We start from the raw sequence: 16,999 nt of genomic DNA, 5'->3' as shown, positions 1-16,999 counted from the left end.
TATTTCTGTCATTATACAAAAATCCATTGAATTTCCTCTAATTTTCTTTTCTGCAATTGAAAATCAGATTTTTATTGGATATTCCAATGAAATTTTTGTTTCTAACTAAAAATTTCCAGAGTAATTCCCCAATAATCCAAAAAAGGATTGAATTAGTCTGAAGTTTCGCCGACTATTTATGTTCAGTGAATGAAATGCACTCAGAATGTTCCAATTTTCTCAATTTCAGCCCTCGATCCTCGTGGGATGCTGAACACCTCGTGACAACACTATACGCAAGAATAACAAAATGATATAGGGTAACGAGTACTCAGTCTATTACTCGAGAAAGCGAGAAGACATCTAAGAAAATATTTCTCCAGCAAAAGAGACGACGAAAATTTCCTCCCAACACCTCCCCAAATCAACACTCACCATCTGTATAATCATTTTATTAAAATCATGTTCAATTATCATCTACCCGTGTATGTACAAGTTCTCGGAATGATTATAAAATTAAGTACCGTTATTATAAAAAATTAATCTCTCGTACGAATTATTGTTCCATGGGCTCAACATTAAAGTACATTCTCACAAATAAAATTTGTGTAGCCACTCACTGGGTGAATTGTTTCACCAATGGCACTTGAAAATTCAACAAGAAACTCAATTTATCCCCCAAATATTTAAAACCACAAGAATCCCCAGGAAAAAATCATTCGAGTGACAAATTCATCGCACAAGAATTAGCCATTAAATTTTTATCGCGAATAAAAAATAATTTTAATCCACAAATAAAAAATATCTCGAATGATTTTTTCCCTCAAAAGAATATCCGTGGCTCTTTTGCTCTTATTTAATATATCATATTAAATATATTCAGTACATATCTATTAATTCGCTTATAAAATCGTAAAGAATACGAATCGAAATCTTATTTTCAATAAATCGAGTATAATTCAAGTTCGATGTTTAAAATATTGAATTCCTTGAGATTCGATGGACATCCGCCATTTACGTATACAATTCAGCGAGGTATAACTCGATGCAAAACCCCCAATGAGAATATATCCCCAATGTACCATCAATATTACGAAAAAATATTAATATACTCCAATAATCGAATGATTCCAAGGCGTTTGCATTGAGCCATGATATATCGTTAAATAAATTAAGTGTAAATCTATCGGACGTTAAAACTCATCCGTCGCGTGATATTAAATATATATATATCAATATTTGGCTCTACTTATCCATAAACTCTACGAGTACTAGATATTCTGTACAGCTCGATTAATCGAACCTGTAATTAACGACCAGTTGATTAAAAATTCATTAGAACAATTCAATTCAATGACTGAAACACTTTGAATACTGAGAACAATTAATATTATCAATTGTCGATATTTGTTCGATCGAGTGGATTAAAAAATTCAATGGGTTTCAATAAATAAAGTGATTGACATGATTAGATCAAAATTGTACGATAATTGATGGAAACATCAGTAGAATAAACTCGTTGAATAATGAAAAATCGAATTTGTTGATTGAAAAGAAAAAAGTTAAACGATTAAAGATCAGTGACTGGCCCCATGAGACTGATACTATTGAGCGCAGATTCCCGTGAATAATTATGAAAATCATCATCTTCCTGATGCTCGTCACTCTCGTCCCCTACCCCATCGTGGCATTTCGACGAATCCAAACATCCAACAAGATCCCTGATATCAGCTGAAGTCTCCTCGTACCTCGTGCCACTCATCATTTTATGCAAGATGTCCACCAGTTTCTCCAGTCTGATAAATCACGTTTCCGGTTACGTTCTTTCCGTCTCCACGTCTAACCGATCGAAAGAAACGTTTTAAAGATATTCTTTAAAAGCAGGCTAAGCGGATAGTTCAGGGCAAAGCCATGCTGCCAACTAGATAACAGAGAGAGTGTAGAAGAATTCGATTCACTCCTCTCGTGAATCCTTGAATCGGAGAGAAAACGAAATTCAATGTGAGTGACGCAGACCATTTTTAATGAAGAATTCATGTACGTCAAGCTTGCAACTGAATTTTCCTCAAGATTAAAATTCACAGGAAATATTCCTTTCAATTTCTTCAAGAGCCCAACGTTTCGTAAAAAGAACTGATGGCTAAATCAGTCCCGAAGAATCATTGAGTCAATTAAATAAATTTCCAAGACGAATTTATCCTGCGAATTTTCCTCCATCAAAAGAACACAAAACTACAAAACGAAACAGTTAAGACTCCACATTCCCCACGTGTCCTCAGGTGCCCCAAAAAGCAATAGGAAAGGGATCAAGTGTAAAATGTCTGTGAAAAGCTGAAGCAGATGACGTCAATCTACCCCTAAAATCATGCACGAGCCCTGAGCACCGGGAAAATCCCTACGAGATAAAGAAAAACAAATCCCAAAGCCCTGAAGAAGCTCCAACAACCGGTGATGGCGATAAAAAAAAATACATGACGTCCCCGTACGTAACCTAGATGTAGGCTGTGGTGTAAGTGGCGCGTGAAGGTGCTGTCAGGACTCTGGAGGTCAGGATTCTCGTCGAGCACAGGTCTTTAGGTACCAGGGTTTCTCCAGTGACGAAAACAACATCTGGAATATCACTGATTCCTCTCTTGCGTCTTGACTTGCTGTTGCCGTTGGTTTTATCAGGTTCCGACTCTGAGGATGAGCAGTTGAATCTGTGCCTGAAGCCCTTGGACCTGTCCTCCCTCCACTTCATTTGAGATGTGTCATGTGGGAGTGTCTCCTCCCTCTGGAGATGATAATTTATCAGTCTCTCCAGAGCTTCTCTCTCATCAGGCTCCAGCGACTTCATCGAACCCTTTCTCGATGCAATATCATCTCTTGATGTATCATCGAGTGAGTTTGTATCTCTCTGTCCCTGCCACTGCCAATTTGTCTCCTCAGAGGGAATTCTCGACGAGTTGGAGAGGGATAGGGAGCTCGATGGGGATGAGGACGAGGATTGGATATCGGCACGCACGGGGGTGCTCGTTATACAGGAATTATCGAATGTTACTGGCGTTATTGGTGTCATTATTGTCTCGTTTACGCACTTTGTTGAGTAATTCTCAGCCACATGACGTGACGATCTTGCCTCTTGAAGTTCACGACGCAGTGCTAGGGTTTCTTCCTCGAAGGCTGCTATCTCACGACCCTCATTGCTGATATCGAAAGCCAAATTTTATTCAAAGCCACCGTTACCAAGGGAATATCATCCACAGAGAAGAAAATATTGATATTTCATAAAAATTTTGTCATTCAATCCTAGGATAATACCCGTGGCGAATTGCTTAATTCTCCAAAAGTGTTCAGTCATTTTTTTCTCTGTGAATTCACTTCTAGAAGCTCTTGCTAATTACAGGACAGGATGTGAAGGTGCAAGCTTTCATGGAGACGGATATCAACGGAAAGAAAGGCGAACAAAAAATCGTGAAGATGTGGAAAGATTCAGAGGAAATTGACAGATTGACAAATAAAAATGAAAGGAACGACGAATGGAAGACGAAACCAGTAGCTAAATGATAAAACAACATGAGGCAAATTGAGATGTTATAAATATCGATTTATCTCAGAAAGTATTGATTTCAGATAAAAATATCAAGAGACAATTTTTGTCGGAAATTTAATCCACTACAAAAAAGTCCTCTCAAATTTCCACATACAATCGATATTTCTCGAGATAAATCGATAATTAAAATACATACATTCGACTCATTTCCCTCCATTATTTCGCTACTCAAATCCACACGAATTTGTTTAACAACAACTATTTACAAATACTTACTTCGCATTAATACTGAGCCTAGCGACATCCTCTTCGAGTTTAGCGATTCGTTTATCGCCATTCGATTTATCCTCAGTGATTTTAGCGAGACACTCCTGCATGTGAGAACGACGAGGAAACAAAAAAACAAAATTCATGAAAGAGAATAATTAATAATTTGCATTCGGTGTTGTGGCGTGGATAGGATTGAGAAGAATGTTATGTTCAATTAGGAAATTAACGGAGGAGGACGACGGCCATTGCTACGGTTGATGAGGCTAATGGAAGAAGTGAAATTCGAGAAGACAAGAGGAAAGAGGTCGAGCTGACAGCCGCTAAGTGCCTCAAAATCCAATGGGCTCCCCTCGTTCTGTTCCCATGGCAAATGCTCCCCAATGTGAAACCTAATCACACCAAGTGCCTACACCGCTACACCTATTCTCTACGAAGTTTACCTACACGCCCCTATCCATCCTGAATCAGATCAAACGTGTGGGCTTTCCTAATCCATCGTATCAGAGTTATATAAGTCATCGTATCTCAATTATTCTAGCGTCAGAATTGTCAACCATCAGATTTCTCTCCTCTCCCAACAATCATTTCAATTTGATAATTGAAATATATAAATAATTTCCATAATTGAAAAAAAAACTCTCATTTGTATTAATTACTCCCCCCCAATAATTGGTGATTAATTAATTAATAGATAAATATAAAAAAATGAAGTGCAGCAAGTCGATTCGCAACTGAATAATTGTTCCCTAAATATCTACCAATCAAAAAGAGATAGCGAAATTTTTGTTAATACCTTTTTCGCAGCTTTCATTGTGCTCTACAAAAAAGATTATAATAAAAAAATCGGTATTTTGATTGGATTTAAAGATATTTGTGGAAAATCCGTGAACGAAAAAATTCGACTTATTACCCTTCATTTTCGCGGACTTCATTTTCTCGGGGGATTGAGTACCGAATTGTTTGGCGGTATTGACACGTTCAATATATTAAAATGACTCTGGCAAGTTTGTTTGATCGATGACGGAGTTTATCGATGTCACAGTGCCGCGAGAAATACACTGTGCAAATAAAACCGAGACACGTCCTCGGAATTCACTGGAAAATCTAAGAACCGAGGAGGGAATTCATTATCGTCTCTACCGTTTGTACAATGTCAGTTATATTCTGCATTCGAAGGTGGCCGACTATACCCGTGAAATTCATCAGTAATTCGGCTCACGGAGATTTACGTCGCACTGTAATTCCTGTGCAAACGAGCATCCTCCAGATGTTAACGAGTGAAAACTTAATATTTTCTTCTCAACTGAGTTGAATCAACGAGTTTGCATGCCTCCACAGTAATTCATAATCATTAAAATGATGTTTAAAAATGTCACGTAGTAAAAAAAACCTTGTCCCCGTTTCGCTTTCCCCGAATTGGTAATTTTAATCGTCTCTAATGGTTTTTAATTGTTTAAAAAACGTCCAAGTGATTCTAAATAATGGAAAAAAGAAATCAGAAAGATTTCTCTCGCATTTAAAATGATTTGAAAGGAACCCGAAGCCCTAGAGAAATATAAAGGGATCACCTGGTCCCAGTCCTGATCAAACAGCTGTGAAAAATTCTGAGTAAACACTTTCATTCACCTCAAGTACCCCCCCGGAAAACCCGGAAAAACTCACACAGAAAGGCCGCTTTGTTTTCTATTCCCACACCACCCAGATTTTTCTTTAAAATAGCCGCCTCTCTGGGATACAAGGAATATTGCGAGGAGTTGGCTGTCCTCGAGGACGTGATTAGGATTTCATTCGTAATCGAATGTAGACATGACATTGAATGTTGCAGAGGATCAGGTTATGGATCGTGTTGAATTGTTCGTGAATGAAATATTAATGTAGCTTACCTTGACCTCCTCCAGCTCCATCAGCCTTTGATTATTCTTCTCCTCGATTATCGCTGATATTCTGGCGTTCATGGTCTCCTCCAGAATTTTATTCGCCTGTCTCATCTCACCAATGATGTCTGCAATGAAAAATTTAATTTACTCATGGGCTGGGATAATTTACTGAAAGGTGAGAGGTGGCGGTCATTACCTGATAGCATTCCTGGCTGATAATCCAGTGAATTTTGCTGCGTCACCCTGGACAACTCGGCTTTCACGTTCTCCAGGGCGAGCTTTGTCTCGTGAAGCTCTTTGAACATTTGGCTATTCGATTCTCTTAGACTTGTCATCTGTAACATAAAAAACAACCTGACCAATTAATTTTCGTTTTTTTTCTAACCTGTCGAGTACTTCGGGAATATCTCGACAACTAACGGAGATGTCGAATATATCGTGGGAGGCTTTTTCGAAGCTTTCGATTAGCTCTGCAAAAAAGCTCTTATATAAATTTTTCTATCTCTCTTAGTGTCGGAGCTTTTTCCAAAATAATGAGGTTAGGGTGAAAACAATTGACTCCTTCTGCCATTTTGTCACATAATTATTAATTAAATTAGAGATTATCAGTGAAGACTTTAATTACCTGTTCAACTAGAGAAAGCACAAGTTTGTTGTTCTTTCCAACAGTAATGATTGAGCTTCCACTCTCCCCACTGTCTGATTCTTCACTCCTGCAGTTCTCAAGCTCAGGAGGTCCCAACCCCGGATCAGAGTATCTTCTGTGCTCAGAGCTCATCTCCTCCACCTGCTCTCGCACCTCATTATTGGCAGTGGGTGGCAGAGAGGTATAATCTCCATTCTGATAGAGATGAGGTGTCATATAGGTCGTTCTGTTCTCCTGGAGGCTGGAGTAGCCATTCACAACCCCATGGAGATTCGGATGATGCTGGATATTCCGTCGACCCCGTCCCCTGAAGGGCCTGTAGTTGGGTTGAGGCACAGGCCTGTACAGAGGGTACATGGGTGGCATGGAGATGGGCTCCATGGCATAGGCCATTGGTACAGCTGAATATCTACAGACACTTGGGTCAGACATTGCTGTGAAGAGTCTCTGGCCATTGTGGGGCTGCATGTGAGGGGGAATAGCTCCTGGCTGTTGCCAGAACATTCCACTGTAGTCCAGGGGTGGAACTGATGCCTCTGAACCATCATTTCGGTCTTCAGAGCACCAAGTGTCTGTTATAGGCGTCTGAGGCTTTTTGTTCGTTCGTTTTTTACTTTTTCTGGAGAGGCCAGAGGGCCTTTCTAGTCTTCCCAGCTTCATCTGCTCAGATCTAGAAATTTTCAGGTTTTGTTAATAAAAATAAAAAATATGAGAACTCATTAATTTTATTCCCAGATATAGATATGGCAGTGGGGCTCGAGGAGATGTAAAAATAAATAAAAGCAGAGTTTAATTGATTGTTATGTAATGTTAGGATGATAATGACCATTATTGATTCATTATCAATTGTTTATCAATGCTCTCCAACCGTGTAATCGATATTCACTGGATAGAGTCGTATTACGAAGGTCGAACCAACGGCATTCCCCGGGGTTCACCAAACCCCCCCGGAAATCCGTTAATACAAGCAATAAAAATCGAGAACTCCAAGATGTTTGTTGATTTCCACTCATCCCTTCAAAAACCCCCTCAATACTCTCAAACAAATGACGAACGCATAAAATTCTGCCTCGAAATTCCTCGTGCCTCCAATTATACGATAAAAATCATTACTCCATCATTACAATTTAGCTGCCAAAACTATTAAATCAATCCCGATAATTTCCTAATCTCTAAAAAATTTTGGAGCAGTGACACCCAAAAAAAATAACACCTCGTGACTCACCTGTCGTTCATGATCGACCGCCGATGGCAAACTGACACCCAAAGGCACTTCCTCCAAGTCACTATAGCCGCCAATTACTATCGGTACGTGAAAATAATACAATAACGAGACATGAGGCTGTCTGTTAACTTTGACCTAGGTAAAAACGTCAGAAGTGATCGAACGCCGCCATTGTTATGAACAAAATGACTCCCCAGAGGGGGAGGGGATGACCGTGACTTAAAAATTCCGTGCCATTACGAGGGGCATGTGATTAGAATTACATTGTGGCTTGAAATTACGGGAATAATAGTTTTATGCGTTTGCAGTAATTTTATGTGATTATTCAGCAGTTTGTGCGTCCGCTGCGCGGCAACTCCTCCACAAGATGGCGGACATTTTTCTTTTGTTTTAGAATTTTTAGGAATTTTAGGCGGAATCAGGGGGTTGTGGGGAGTTAGAGAGATTATTTGGAGGTTTAGATGACGTTGTTTGGAATTATTTTGGTTTATTAAGGGCGGGAGACGGAATTTTTCGGGAATTTTAAGGAAACGACGCGACGCACGTCCGGCCCGGGCGTCAGTCCGGCTCGGAGTAACTCGGTAGCGCTCGGACCGCACGAGCCTAGCGGTGCGCGGGGGACTGCGTGGGGGAATGCGCGGCGGACTGCGTGGGGGACTGCGTAGTGGACTGAGTGGGGGACTGCGCGTGGGACTGCGCGTCACCATTTTACACGGCAGTTTCAAACGGAAATGTGTGATAGTTGAATCGTTGATTATTTCATTTGTTTAGAGAAATTTTGTCTGGACTGTATTAATTTATGAATTTTTAAGGAAATGTCATGAAAGTCGGAAGTCACGGTTCCAACCCAGGGAATTCGAACAGTGGGGGGCTTTTTACGAGTAAAATGGCGGATATTTGGGATGCGTTGGAGAGTTTGAATTTGGAAATTAGGGAGCGCTAGACACCTGGAGATAACTAACCTATCAGCTGTCATTGGTTTTTGTTCTTCAGTGTTCGATGACATCGCAGCGTACTTTGACCAATTCATGATTATTCACGAATACCTGGAGTTTAAAGTGTAACGCGCAGTTTTGGGATCGTCTGGTTTTGCTCTTGAAGATGGGGAATAAGTCGAGTCTACTCCTGAGGGAGGAGGAGATAGCGCAGATCCAGGAGGCGACCGGCTGTGAGTATCAAGCTCAAATTGAAGATTTTTGTGTTTGAAATTACCTCAGAACTGTCAGGGGTTGTATTTCTCCATCTTGCGTGGTTCAATCCAAATTCAGACGATTTTTTATAGTCAAAAATATATTTTTGAGTAATTGTCGTATTTTGAATAATTGTGATATTTAATAGGGAATAAGTTATTTTAATTAGACAAGTACTTGCAGTCACACCAAATCAGATAGAAAGACTCTACAGCCGATTCACTAGTCTGGATCGAGGTGACTGTGGTACACTGTCTAGAGAGGATTTCCTCAGGATACCAGAATTAGCGATAAATCCACTCGGTGAGAGAATCGTCAATGCCTTCTTCGAGGAGAGTGGGAACGATCGGGTGAACTTTCTACAATTTATGCAGGTGTTGGCGCTCTTCAGGCCTATCAAGAAGAACAGCACCAACAGACTCAACTCGAGACAGGAAAAATTACGATGTGAGCTGAGGAGAAAGTTCTCTGAAAGTCCAGTCATAAGTTTATTCATCTGTTTTTATTTGCAGTTGCTTTTAAGATGTACGATTTGGATAACGATGATATGATATCGAAGGACGAGTTGATGGCCATTTTACATATGATGGTTGGTGCTAACATAAGGTAAAATATTATTTCTGGAATATCTAAAATATCTCAGTATCGAAGATCTCCAGAAAAAAATGTATGGGACGTTTTTTGTAGGGAACTTTATGAGCTGCAAAAAAGTTATTTAATATTTTTTTGTGAAACCCCTCGTTATCGAGATATTCACAATTAGAGGCAGTTCATCTGGAATTTTTTCTTTTAATTATTCATTAATTTAATTGGATTGTTAATTAGTGAGGAGCAGCTCTCGAGTATCGTAGAACGTACGATCCTGGAAGCTGACGAGAATGGAGACAACATGATATCCTTCGAGGAATTCTGCAAAGTCCTGGAGCGAACGGACGTCGAGCAAAAAATGTCCATACGTTTTCTTAGCTAGATTCAATTATAAATGTAACTTAGAAAATAGCGAGTAGGCTGGATATTTGTAAATAGACCTTTAATTGTTTATATCCCTCCAACAATAGCTAAGCCGATGCCATAACAGCCTTCAGCCACAATTTACAATTACAATGATTAATTTATTGAAAAAAAAAAACAAAAACAAATTGGAAACGTGAGTGAACATGTATTGAGTAATAAAAAAAGAATAACCAGTTTGGAAATATTGGATTTAATTACTAGTACTTGCGTTTACACCTTGGAAATGTGTCAGGCAGACATGACGATAAAAAACGGAAATGTGCCCACTTAAACACCGAATGCACGAGACAAAATTTCTTTACATATACATACTCGAATATATCATATAAAAGAAACAAGGAAATCAGGACAATTAGCATTTACAATTATTTAATTAATTCTGTGAATCGTTAGTTTTAGTTTATTCATTTTTTAACTATCCTATAGCTCAGGCAGTTGAGGACACAGCCAATTTCTTCAGGTGTTCCATAAATACTTGAAGACTTACATCGTCTGTCAACACAGGAGCTCCGCCCTCCTAAAAATCAACAAATTATTATTAAAAAAGAAAAAAAAACCACGAGAAGAAGATGAGAATAGGAAATAAATAGAATATCTCGTTAAAGACTGAACGATCTTTCAAGATAAATTAATTATTAACAATGTAGTAAAAATTACTCTTGAGAAAATTGATAAACTCATTTGTTTTGTTATAAATTAAATATTAGAGTAAATAGTTCTGTGGAGGAAAGATGCGTCGATGATCGTGAGGATTAGTAATGATTAGTAATTGATGGATGGCAGTAGAAGCTTTTTGTAATTGCCCTCAAGCCCCTCTGATGTTTTTGCAAACAATTGATTTTAAAAAAAACAACTAAAAAAACACACCGCACTGGGCATCGGCATCTGGTTGCACAGGATCGTGATGAAAAAAAAATGCATTCATTAAAAAAATAGAAAAATAAAGAGCAAAGTGAATTGCATTCACATTCGCATGTCAATGACGTGATGATTATTCATTCTCGAGTCAATAATTATTAATTACATTAAAAAGATGATAAAAATGCAATGTAATCCATGAAATTTAACAAAGAAATGCTGGAAATCTGTCGAAGTAAAACGAGGTACCGCTGATTTCCCATGAGTTTTTCGGGAATATCTCCGAAACCGAGGGAGATATCGATATTTTAGTTGAAATCTTTTTTGCAGAATTAATTGAGACCCACGAAAATGGTTCTCACAAAAACTTCGCTATCTACATTATTTTTAGAGATATTACCAGAAAACTGGAAAAGAATTTCCCTCGGGCTTTGATATTAAAATAAATTGGAGAAAAGTACTTACCGCTCCATAGGCGTACATATTGTTGTGCGTCTGGCTTGGATTGACCTTGCTCAGCAAGAATCTGGCCTGTGACCCCCCTTGCTCTGTATCAATATACCTCGGTGCAGGGAATCTCCCTGCGAGTATCTCAGCTGCATCATCGACAGGAGCAGCAAGCAGCTGTTTAAAATTCTCATACTCAGGTAAATCTTGATACTTAAGCTGCCGCCATTGGGCGATAGTCTCCCCATGGAATATAAGAATCTGGAAGAACGTATCCATGAGTAGAATCCTGTCAGGCTGAATGCTGGAGGTGTCCAGGAGGACAGGCTCTGGTGGTCCTCCAAACCCATAACTGTAAAGAATAGGTTGAACCATGATGAGAGAATTAGTCAAGTCCTCTCTCATGAGCATGTGCCTGTAGAAGCTCGTCTCGTCCGGGGAATTATTGAAGACCTGGAGGAACTGCGATCTCCTCAAGTGATACATAAACTGAGGATAGAGTGAGAAATTTTCAGCAAGTCTGAAGCTGTTGGGATCGTCCTTCGAATACTCTCCAAATTTCTGGCACAGTCTTATGAGCATTCTATCTACCCAACGGAGTACATCATTCCCATCATCTCCCTCAGCCCTGAATACAGCCAACCTGGACATCAAGACGGCTGCAGCCTCCTGATCAAATCCAGCAGAGATATGATGAAGAGAGGTGGAGGCATCGGCCCAATTTCTAGCAACCGTTGTCACTCGAATTCTCCTCTGTCCACTGCTGTGTTGATACTGTGTAATAAACTGAATGCAGCCCCTGCCACCCTGGGGAATTGGTGCTGCATGTTGATTAACAACCTCGAAGAATAATGCTGTTGTTGTCGAGGGATTTAACGAGCAGAATTTCCACTGGCACGTGCCACCAAGACCTACCTCCTGTTCACCGACACTGGGGCCCTTCACTCCGAGGGATACACATGGCCCAATAGCCCCAGAGACCTTGAGCTCCCTGGAGGTCTTGATCTCCAGAGTGGCATTGAAGGCCATCTTCAGATCGCCCTTCTGGTCCTTGGAGAAGACCCTTTGGAACGTCTGCTTGAACAACGAGGAATTGAAAGAGTCTCCCATAACCATGTGCCCCCCAGTGGAGTTGCAGCACATTCTCATCTCGAGGAGGCCGGTTTGATCGAGAGCACAGGAGTAGATATCGATAATGTGGCCATTGGCAGCGGCTCGAGCTGCAAGACTGTCGTAATGCTTAGTGGCTTTCTTCATGTGCTTGGCATTGTCCTTGTGGATATCGTGGTGAGACCTGATGGGTTGACGGAGCTCATCTGTAACGACTTGTCCGGGACCCTGAGAACAGGGTCCACCAACAAAGAGCATGATCCTGGCACCGGTATTGGCGTAGCTCGCCTCGAGGAGGCCTGTAGCTACTGCCAATGCAACTCCAGTTGATCTCAGAGGCCTTTTGCCAACGCCCACAGGCCAGGGGTCTCTCTGGAGCTCTCCCAGAAGATCAGTTAGACTCATATCGCACTTATGAACAGGCTGGAGGAATCTGTTCGCTGGGGGCAGGGGCTGGACGTTGGGATTCCTCTGTAGATTGGCGTTTTGACCTGGAACTGGACGACCTATTCCCAGCATATCCTGGACTTGCTTAGGCTGCAGGTCCTTCGTTCCTCGGAAAACGTAGCTCTTGCTACAGCCCTCACACCCCAATTCATGCACCTGCACCATTTTTCCGAATGTTATCAAACCGATTAGAGCACTTGGTGGTAGCAGGGAGAGGGACATCTGGAGGGAGTCCTTGAGCGCTCCTAATTCCTCCTCATCGAGACAGGTATCCACTACGAGTAGGAAGATTGGTGGAAGGCACTGGGCCCTCGTGATGGTGTACTCGATCGTCGAGAACATGGGGATGAGCTCTGCTGGCTGGTGCTGTTCGCTGATTGCTGCATACTGCGGCGGAAAGGGATTCCTCTGGAAGCAGAAGTTGCAGACCCAGAGTTTCGCCCTGTAATCCACCTGGCAGAGAGGGTTTAGAATAGCTCTGCAGGTAGATCTGGTGCAGAGGACTGGATCGTACTGGATTGGGGGCAGATCAATCCGCTCCTTTATCGGTTGGTACAGTGTACCCAGGGGCACCACCAATCGAGTTGCTTCTACTCTCGACGAGGGCCAGACGTTCCAGGTGAATCTCACACCATCACGATCCTCATTTTGCTGGATGAAGTCCTCGTAGGTCGTCATCCTGAGGGAATGATAGATTTTTGGTAGAACGAAGCGGTTTTTCGAGAATATCTTCTCAACTAAGCGAGATGGCGAAATTCTTGTAGGAGACTTTTTTGTAGAGCTAATTGAGAGTTACGGAAAAGGTTTTCACGAAAACTTTGCTATCTCCCTTATGTTCGGAAATATTTCCAAAAAACTCATTGCAAACAAAATCGACTGCGCAGGTAATATTTTCATTTTTTTTTTCATCAAACTGTCCATGATATCTCGGAATCTATGGGAGACAGAGGATTATCTGTGATAACTTTTTTGTCGAGGAGATCAAGGCTTATAAAAATGCTCCTATTCAATTTTTTCCTATCTGCAGTGGATTTCGAGAAATCGACTAAAAACTGGAGCGTATGAAAATTCATTCACAGGATTTTTGTAATTCATTGTTTAATTGATCTTTTTGTTATTTTAATTGATTTTTCAGGCAGCATTGTTTCATATTGTAAAGCATTTGGAGGTTAAAATAGTGGACTCACTTTAATTCGTGATTTCAAGCACTGATGGTGAGTTATTTGACGATAACTATACACTAGACACTTTTGGAATTGACTGATGATAATTAAATCATTGTTTTACAATTTTTGTTGAGTTTTTGGAATCGAATGGAGAATGAATTCCCTGCAGCCGTCATCCGGGCCACGTCAGAGTCAAACTTTTTTAGTGGCGTGGCTGTCGATATCACGTGATTAAATATCGCGGGAAAAAAACGTAAAACAATCTTATTTTGAAATAATTTCATTTCCATAAACAAAAAAAAAATCACTTCAATGTCTTGTGATTGGAAACCCATCAAAAAATTCATTTATTTAAAACTTCAATAAGATTGACATCTTCTCCACAATTTAATAACAATAGGCTATCATATCCCTAAATAATTGATCTTACGTTGGAAGACATGCAATTTATTGAAAGATCGTTGTTCATTAAATACCTGTAAAATAACGAATAAATTAATTATAAAAAATATACTCCACTACCATCCGCCAGTCAAATACACCAGTTAAATAATAATAAATACGATTGTTGCCCCTGTGGTGTAATTCACATCCAGTAAATCTCTAAAACACTCATTCACGAGGAAACATCGAGATATTCGTGGTAATCTGTGAACTTGCGTTCTCAAATTTGAAAGACAGATAGTGATTGGACGATGAACATTACTTTTCTTATTAAAGTAGGATAACACCTCTGATATACTATACACAGTAATAACATTTATAAAATTCATTGTATCGCAGCAGTCTTTGTAACTCAGTAACCAAATTTAAACGTTGATATCCATGGAATTGTTTCGAGAATTTCCAGGGCGACAAAAAATTCTGATATTGTCCAGATCCACCCCAAATTAATTTATTTCTCCGGATATTTTTTAGTAACTCCTGGTCCCTCATTTATTAGGAGGGATTTAAATCAGAATCTTCCAATCGAATCTACTATTACTTGAATGAGTGATGGGTGGAAATGGTGGTGGATGCAGCTGCCATCCATCGATCTCCTCCTGTGCAGTGAGACAGGCGAGATATGGTACCCTCTGGACGAGTCTGGTGACCTCAGCAGCTGATGGAATTCTACCTCCAGTCAGTTGCCTGGTGCAGGCAGCGAGGGAAGCAGCGTGAGCAACAATTAGAATATTACCAACAGTGCTCTCGATGATTCTCTTGATGAGTTCATAACTCCTCTCGTAATACTGTGCAGCATTCTCCCTCTGAGGGAGTTGATCAGTTGTGACAATAGCCTCATAACTCCTATCGACATTGAATCCAGCATTGCTCAACTCTTCATTATTCATCCAGTTAGGTAAGCCATTAGGGTACCAGGCAAGCCACTCGATCAATCCAGGCTCCACCTTCATCTGGACACTAGACCCCAGACCTTTGAGAATTTTTGATAACGTCTGAACACATCGGAGTGATGGCGATGTGAAGGCCACATCGATCTTCACAGCTGACGACTTCATGGCTTCACCCACTAGACTTGCCTGCATCTCCCCCAGGGTCGTCAAGGGGCTGTCACTTTGAAATTCCTGAATATTTCTCGGTGGTATTTCTCTAGGCATGTTGAGATCGCGTCTGATGTAGCTGCCATTGGCCTCGAAGCAGTAAGGAATCCAGGCACCAAAGGTGAAGTCCACCCTCTCCCCGTGTCTGCAGATGTAAATCTGTCTGGCGTGGGTGGAGGGAGCTCCCAGTCCCTCCAGGGGTTCACTGTCAGTTCCAACACCATCAGGTGTGTCAATCGACTCCGAGGAAGACAGCACCGGGGGTTTTCTACTCCTGGGAATCTCTGGATCGTGATCACTACCTCCATTTATCTGAACAGTTGTGTGGAGTGTCCAGGAGTCAGTCTCTGCAGTCCTCTCGGTATAATTTAAGGGGAGATAACCTGATGTTCCAGTCAACCAGGACACACCCTCGACCCATCCATCGATCGAGGCACTGCATGCACCCTCTGACAGGTAAATGAAATCCCCAGGTCGTAATTCCAACTCATCGTGCTCCCTCGGGACGTGGGCATGAGTGACTTTGTGGACGTGAGCGTCTCGGAGTCGAGAGTCCCTGGAGTAGAGCCTCAGCTCCCAATTTGACGTGGAATTCATTCCCAATCTCTCCACCATCGATCTCAGGGGTTGAAAGAGATTACTGGTGAATCTATAAGCCAGGGATATGTGCAGAGAGTTGGTGTGGGCCTCGGCGTTGATCCCCAGGGTGGAGAGCTTGCTGACAAAGCGAACTGCTAGTGTATCCAGCCATTTCACCTGCTTGTCCTCCACAAATAGTCCCATGAAGTTCGGGGAGATGTACGTGTCGAAGTCCAGGGTCTCGGGGGATTCACCCTGGAGGAGAGTCTCCAGGGCGTTGGAGACTTGCTCTGCAGAGTCATCGGGGACCTTGAAGAAACGGGTTAAGGTGATGTGTGGGAGGTAGTTGTGGGCTTTGTTCCATTCTAACTCTCGGGACTCCACCCAGAATTTAGCGAGCTTCTCGGCGAGGAGTCCTGTCGGGCACAAGTACAGAATATACTCTCGGGGTTCTTCTGTGTCCAGAGTCGGATCTCGGACGTGCGCCAGGAGCCAGTCCGACGCCAGTTGTACTCCACGGTGACCTGTGGCTGCTAGGGCTTTTTCTCTGGAAGAAAAATTAATAAAATCATTCAAAAAGTGAAATAACTCGTCAGTCCTTAGATCAATCATCTCCAGGGAATCCCCAGTGCCCATTGATTATGATTATTGACAAAAACAGATGATTCAAATGAAATAAACACCGATATTAACTCATTATTAATAAATAATTTATTTAAAACCGAAGAAAAACGGAATGAACTTGAAATTTTATTTCCTCTCCTCAGGATTCTATACGTCTTCATGTTTACAAATGAATGATTGTAATAAAAATGGTAAATAAAAAAAACCAGAAGCAGAAGAAAAATGAGGATTACGAGATGAACTCCACCAGCTGTCATACCCCCAGTGTTCATCCACCCATAAACAAAACACTGGACAAAACGTGTTGACAATAATCCACCCAAAATATCTGTGACTCCAGAGAAAATAATGAGACTTACGCCCTGTGCCTTGGAAATCCAAGTTGGAGGAGTATCTGAAGTGGAGTTAAGTGTTCCTTCGATATTTTCGTTGGTGTTGGATTTTTTCTTGGAGGTAATGTCGCCATGGCGGCTTACATTGCTCCCATTTCA

General features: G+C 41.1%; 3 protein-coding genes and 1 long non-coding RNA gene across 16 annotated transcripts in view; 2 read left to right on the top strand and 2 right to left on the bottom strand.

The window, feature by feature from the left end:
- Window positions 1–1,466, top strand: part of LOC105268617 (uncharacterized) — an 8,676-nt gene extending 7,210 nt beyond the window's left edge. Inside the window, exon 2 of the long non-coding RNA XR_892349.1 lies at window positions 230–1,466. This is a non-coding gene — a long non-coding RNA (uncharacterized lncRNA). The remainder of the gene's footprint in view (window positions 1–229) is intronic.
- LOC105268618 (uncharacterized) overlaps window positions 1–8,896 on the bottom strand; it is a 72,087-nt gene extending 63,191 nt beyond the window's left edge. For 3 of the 11 annotated variants that reach the window (XR_892350.1, XM_011308324.1, XM_011308322.1), the window contains exons 1-4: window positions 7,530–8,112; window positions 6,284–6,974; window positions 5,855–5,993; window positions 5,665–5,783 (exon numbers count right to left, since the gene is read on the bottom strand). Coding sequence is in view for 10 of the 11 variants with exons in the window: in XM_011308324.1 (XP_011306626.1) it covers window positions 5,665–5,783; window positions 5,855–5,993; window positions 6,284–6,974; window positions 7,530–7,540 (960 nt within the window). In the remaining variant the exon portion in view is untranslated. Of the gene's footprint in view, window positions 1–415; window positions 1,952–3,056; window positions 3,165–3,787; window positions 3,883–5,664; window positions 5,784–5,854; window positions 5,994–6,283; window positions 6,975–7,529; window positions 8,114–8,741 lie in introns of those variants that run through there. The other 8 variants (XM_011308316.1, XM_011308320.1, XM_011308318.1 and 5 more) reach the window with 8 other exon arrangements.
- Window positions 8,264–9,915, top strand: elm (calcineurin like EF-hand protein 1 elm). The gene is made up of 4 exons (XM_011308325.1): window positions 8,264–8,697; window positions 8,903–9,166; window positions 9,232–9,325; window positions 9,545–9,915. Exons 1-4 carry the CDS (start codon window positions 8,631–8,633, stop codon window positions 9,687–9,689), a joined length of 570 nt encoding a protein of 189 aa, XP_011306627.1. The 5' UTR covers window positions 8,264–8,630; the 3' UTR covers window positions 9,690–9,915.
- Window positions 9,908–16,996, bottom strand: Sec23 (transport protein Sec23). 3 transcript variants are annotated; one of them, XM_011308327.1, is made up of 4 exons: window positions 13,783–13,982; window positions 11,057–13,274; window positions 10,601–10,618; window positions 9,908–10,250 (listed from the first exon to the last, which is right to left on the bottom strand). In XM_011308327.1, the coding sequence occupies exons 2-4, from the start codon at window positions 13,271–13,273 to the stop codon at window positions 10,161–10,163; spliced, it is 2,325 nt and encodes a 774-aa protein (XP_011306629.1). In that variant the 5' UTR covers window position 13,274; window positions 13,783–13,982; the 3' UTR covers window positions 9,908–10,160. The 3 variants fall into 3 exon arrangements, 2 of the variants coding, with proteins under 2 accessions (XP_011306629.1, XP_011306630.1); XM_011308328.1 differs by lacking the exon at window positions 10,601–10,618; XR_892351.1 differs by lacking the exons at window positions 10,601–10,618; window positions 11,057–13,274 and adding an exon at window positions 16,868–16,996 and having other exon boundaries at window positions 10,162–10,250; window positions 13,783–16,431.
- Window positions 16,997–16,999: the final 3 nt, after the last annotated feature.

Source organism: Fopius arisanus, unplaced genomic scaffold (genome assembly GCF_000806365.1).
Source record: "Fopius arisanus strain USDA-PBARC FA_bdor unplaced genomic scaffold, ASM80636v1 scaffold00059, whole genome shotgun sequence".
In the NCBI taxonomy this organism is placed as follows: Eukaryota; Metazoa; Arthropoda; class Insecta; order Hymenoptera; family Braconidae; genus Fopius; species Fopius arisanus.
The sequence above is the reverse complement of the archived record's forward strand: the minus strand, read 5'-3'. Positions and strand labels throughout refer to the sequence as shown.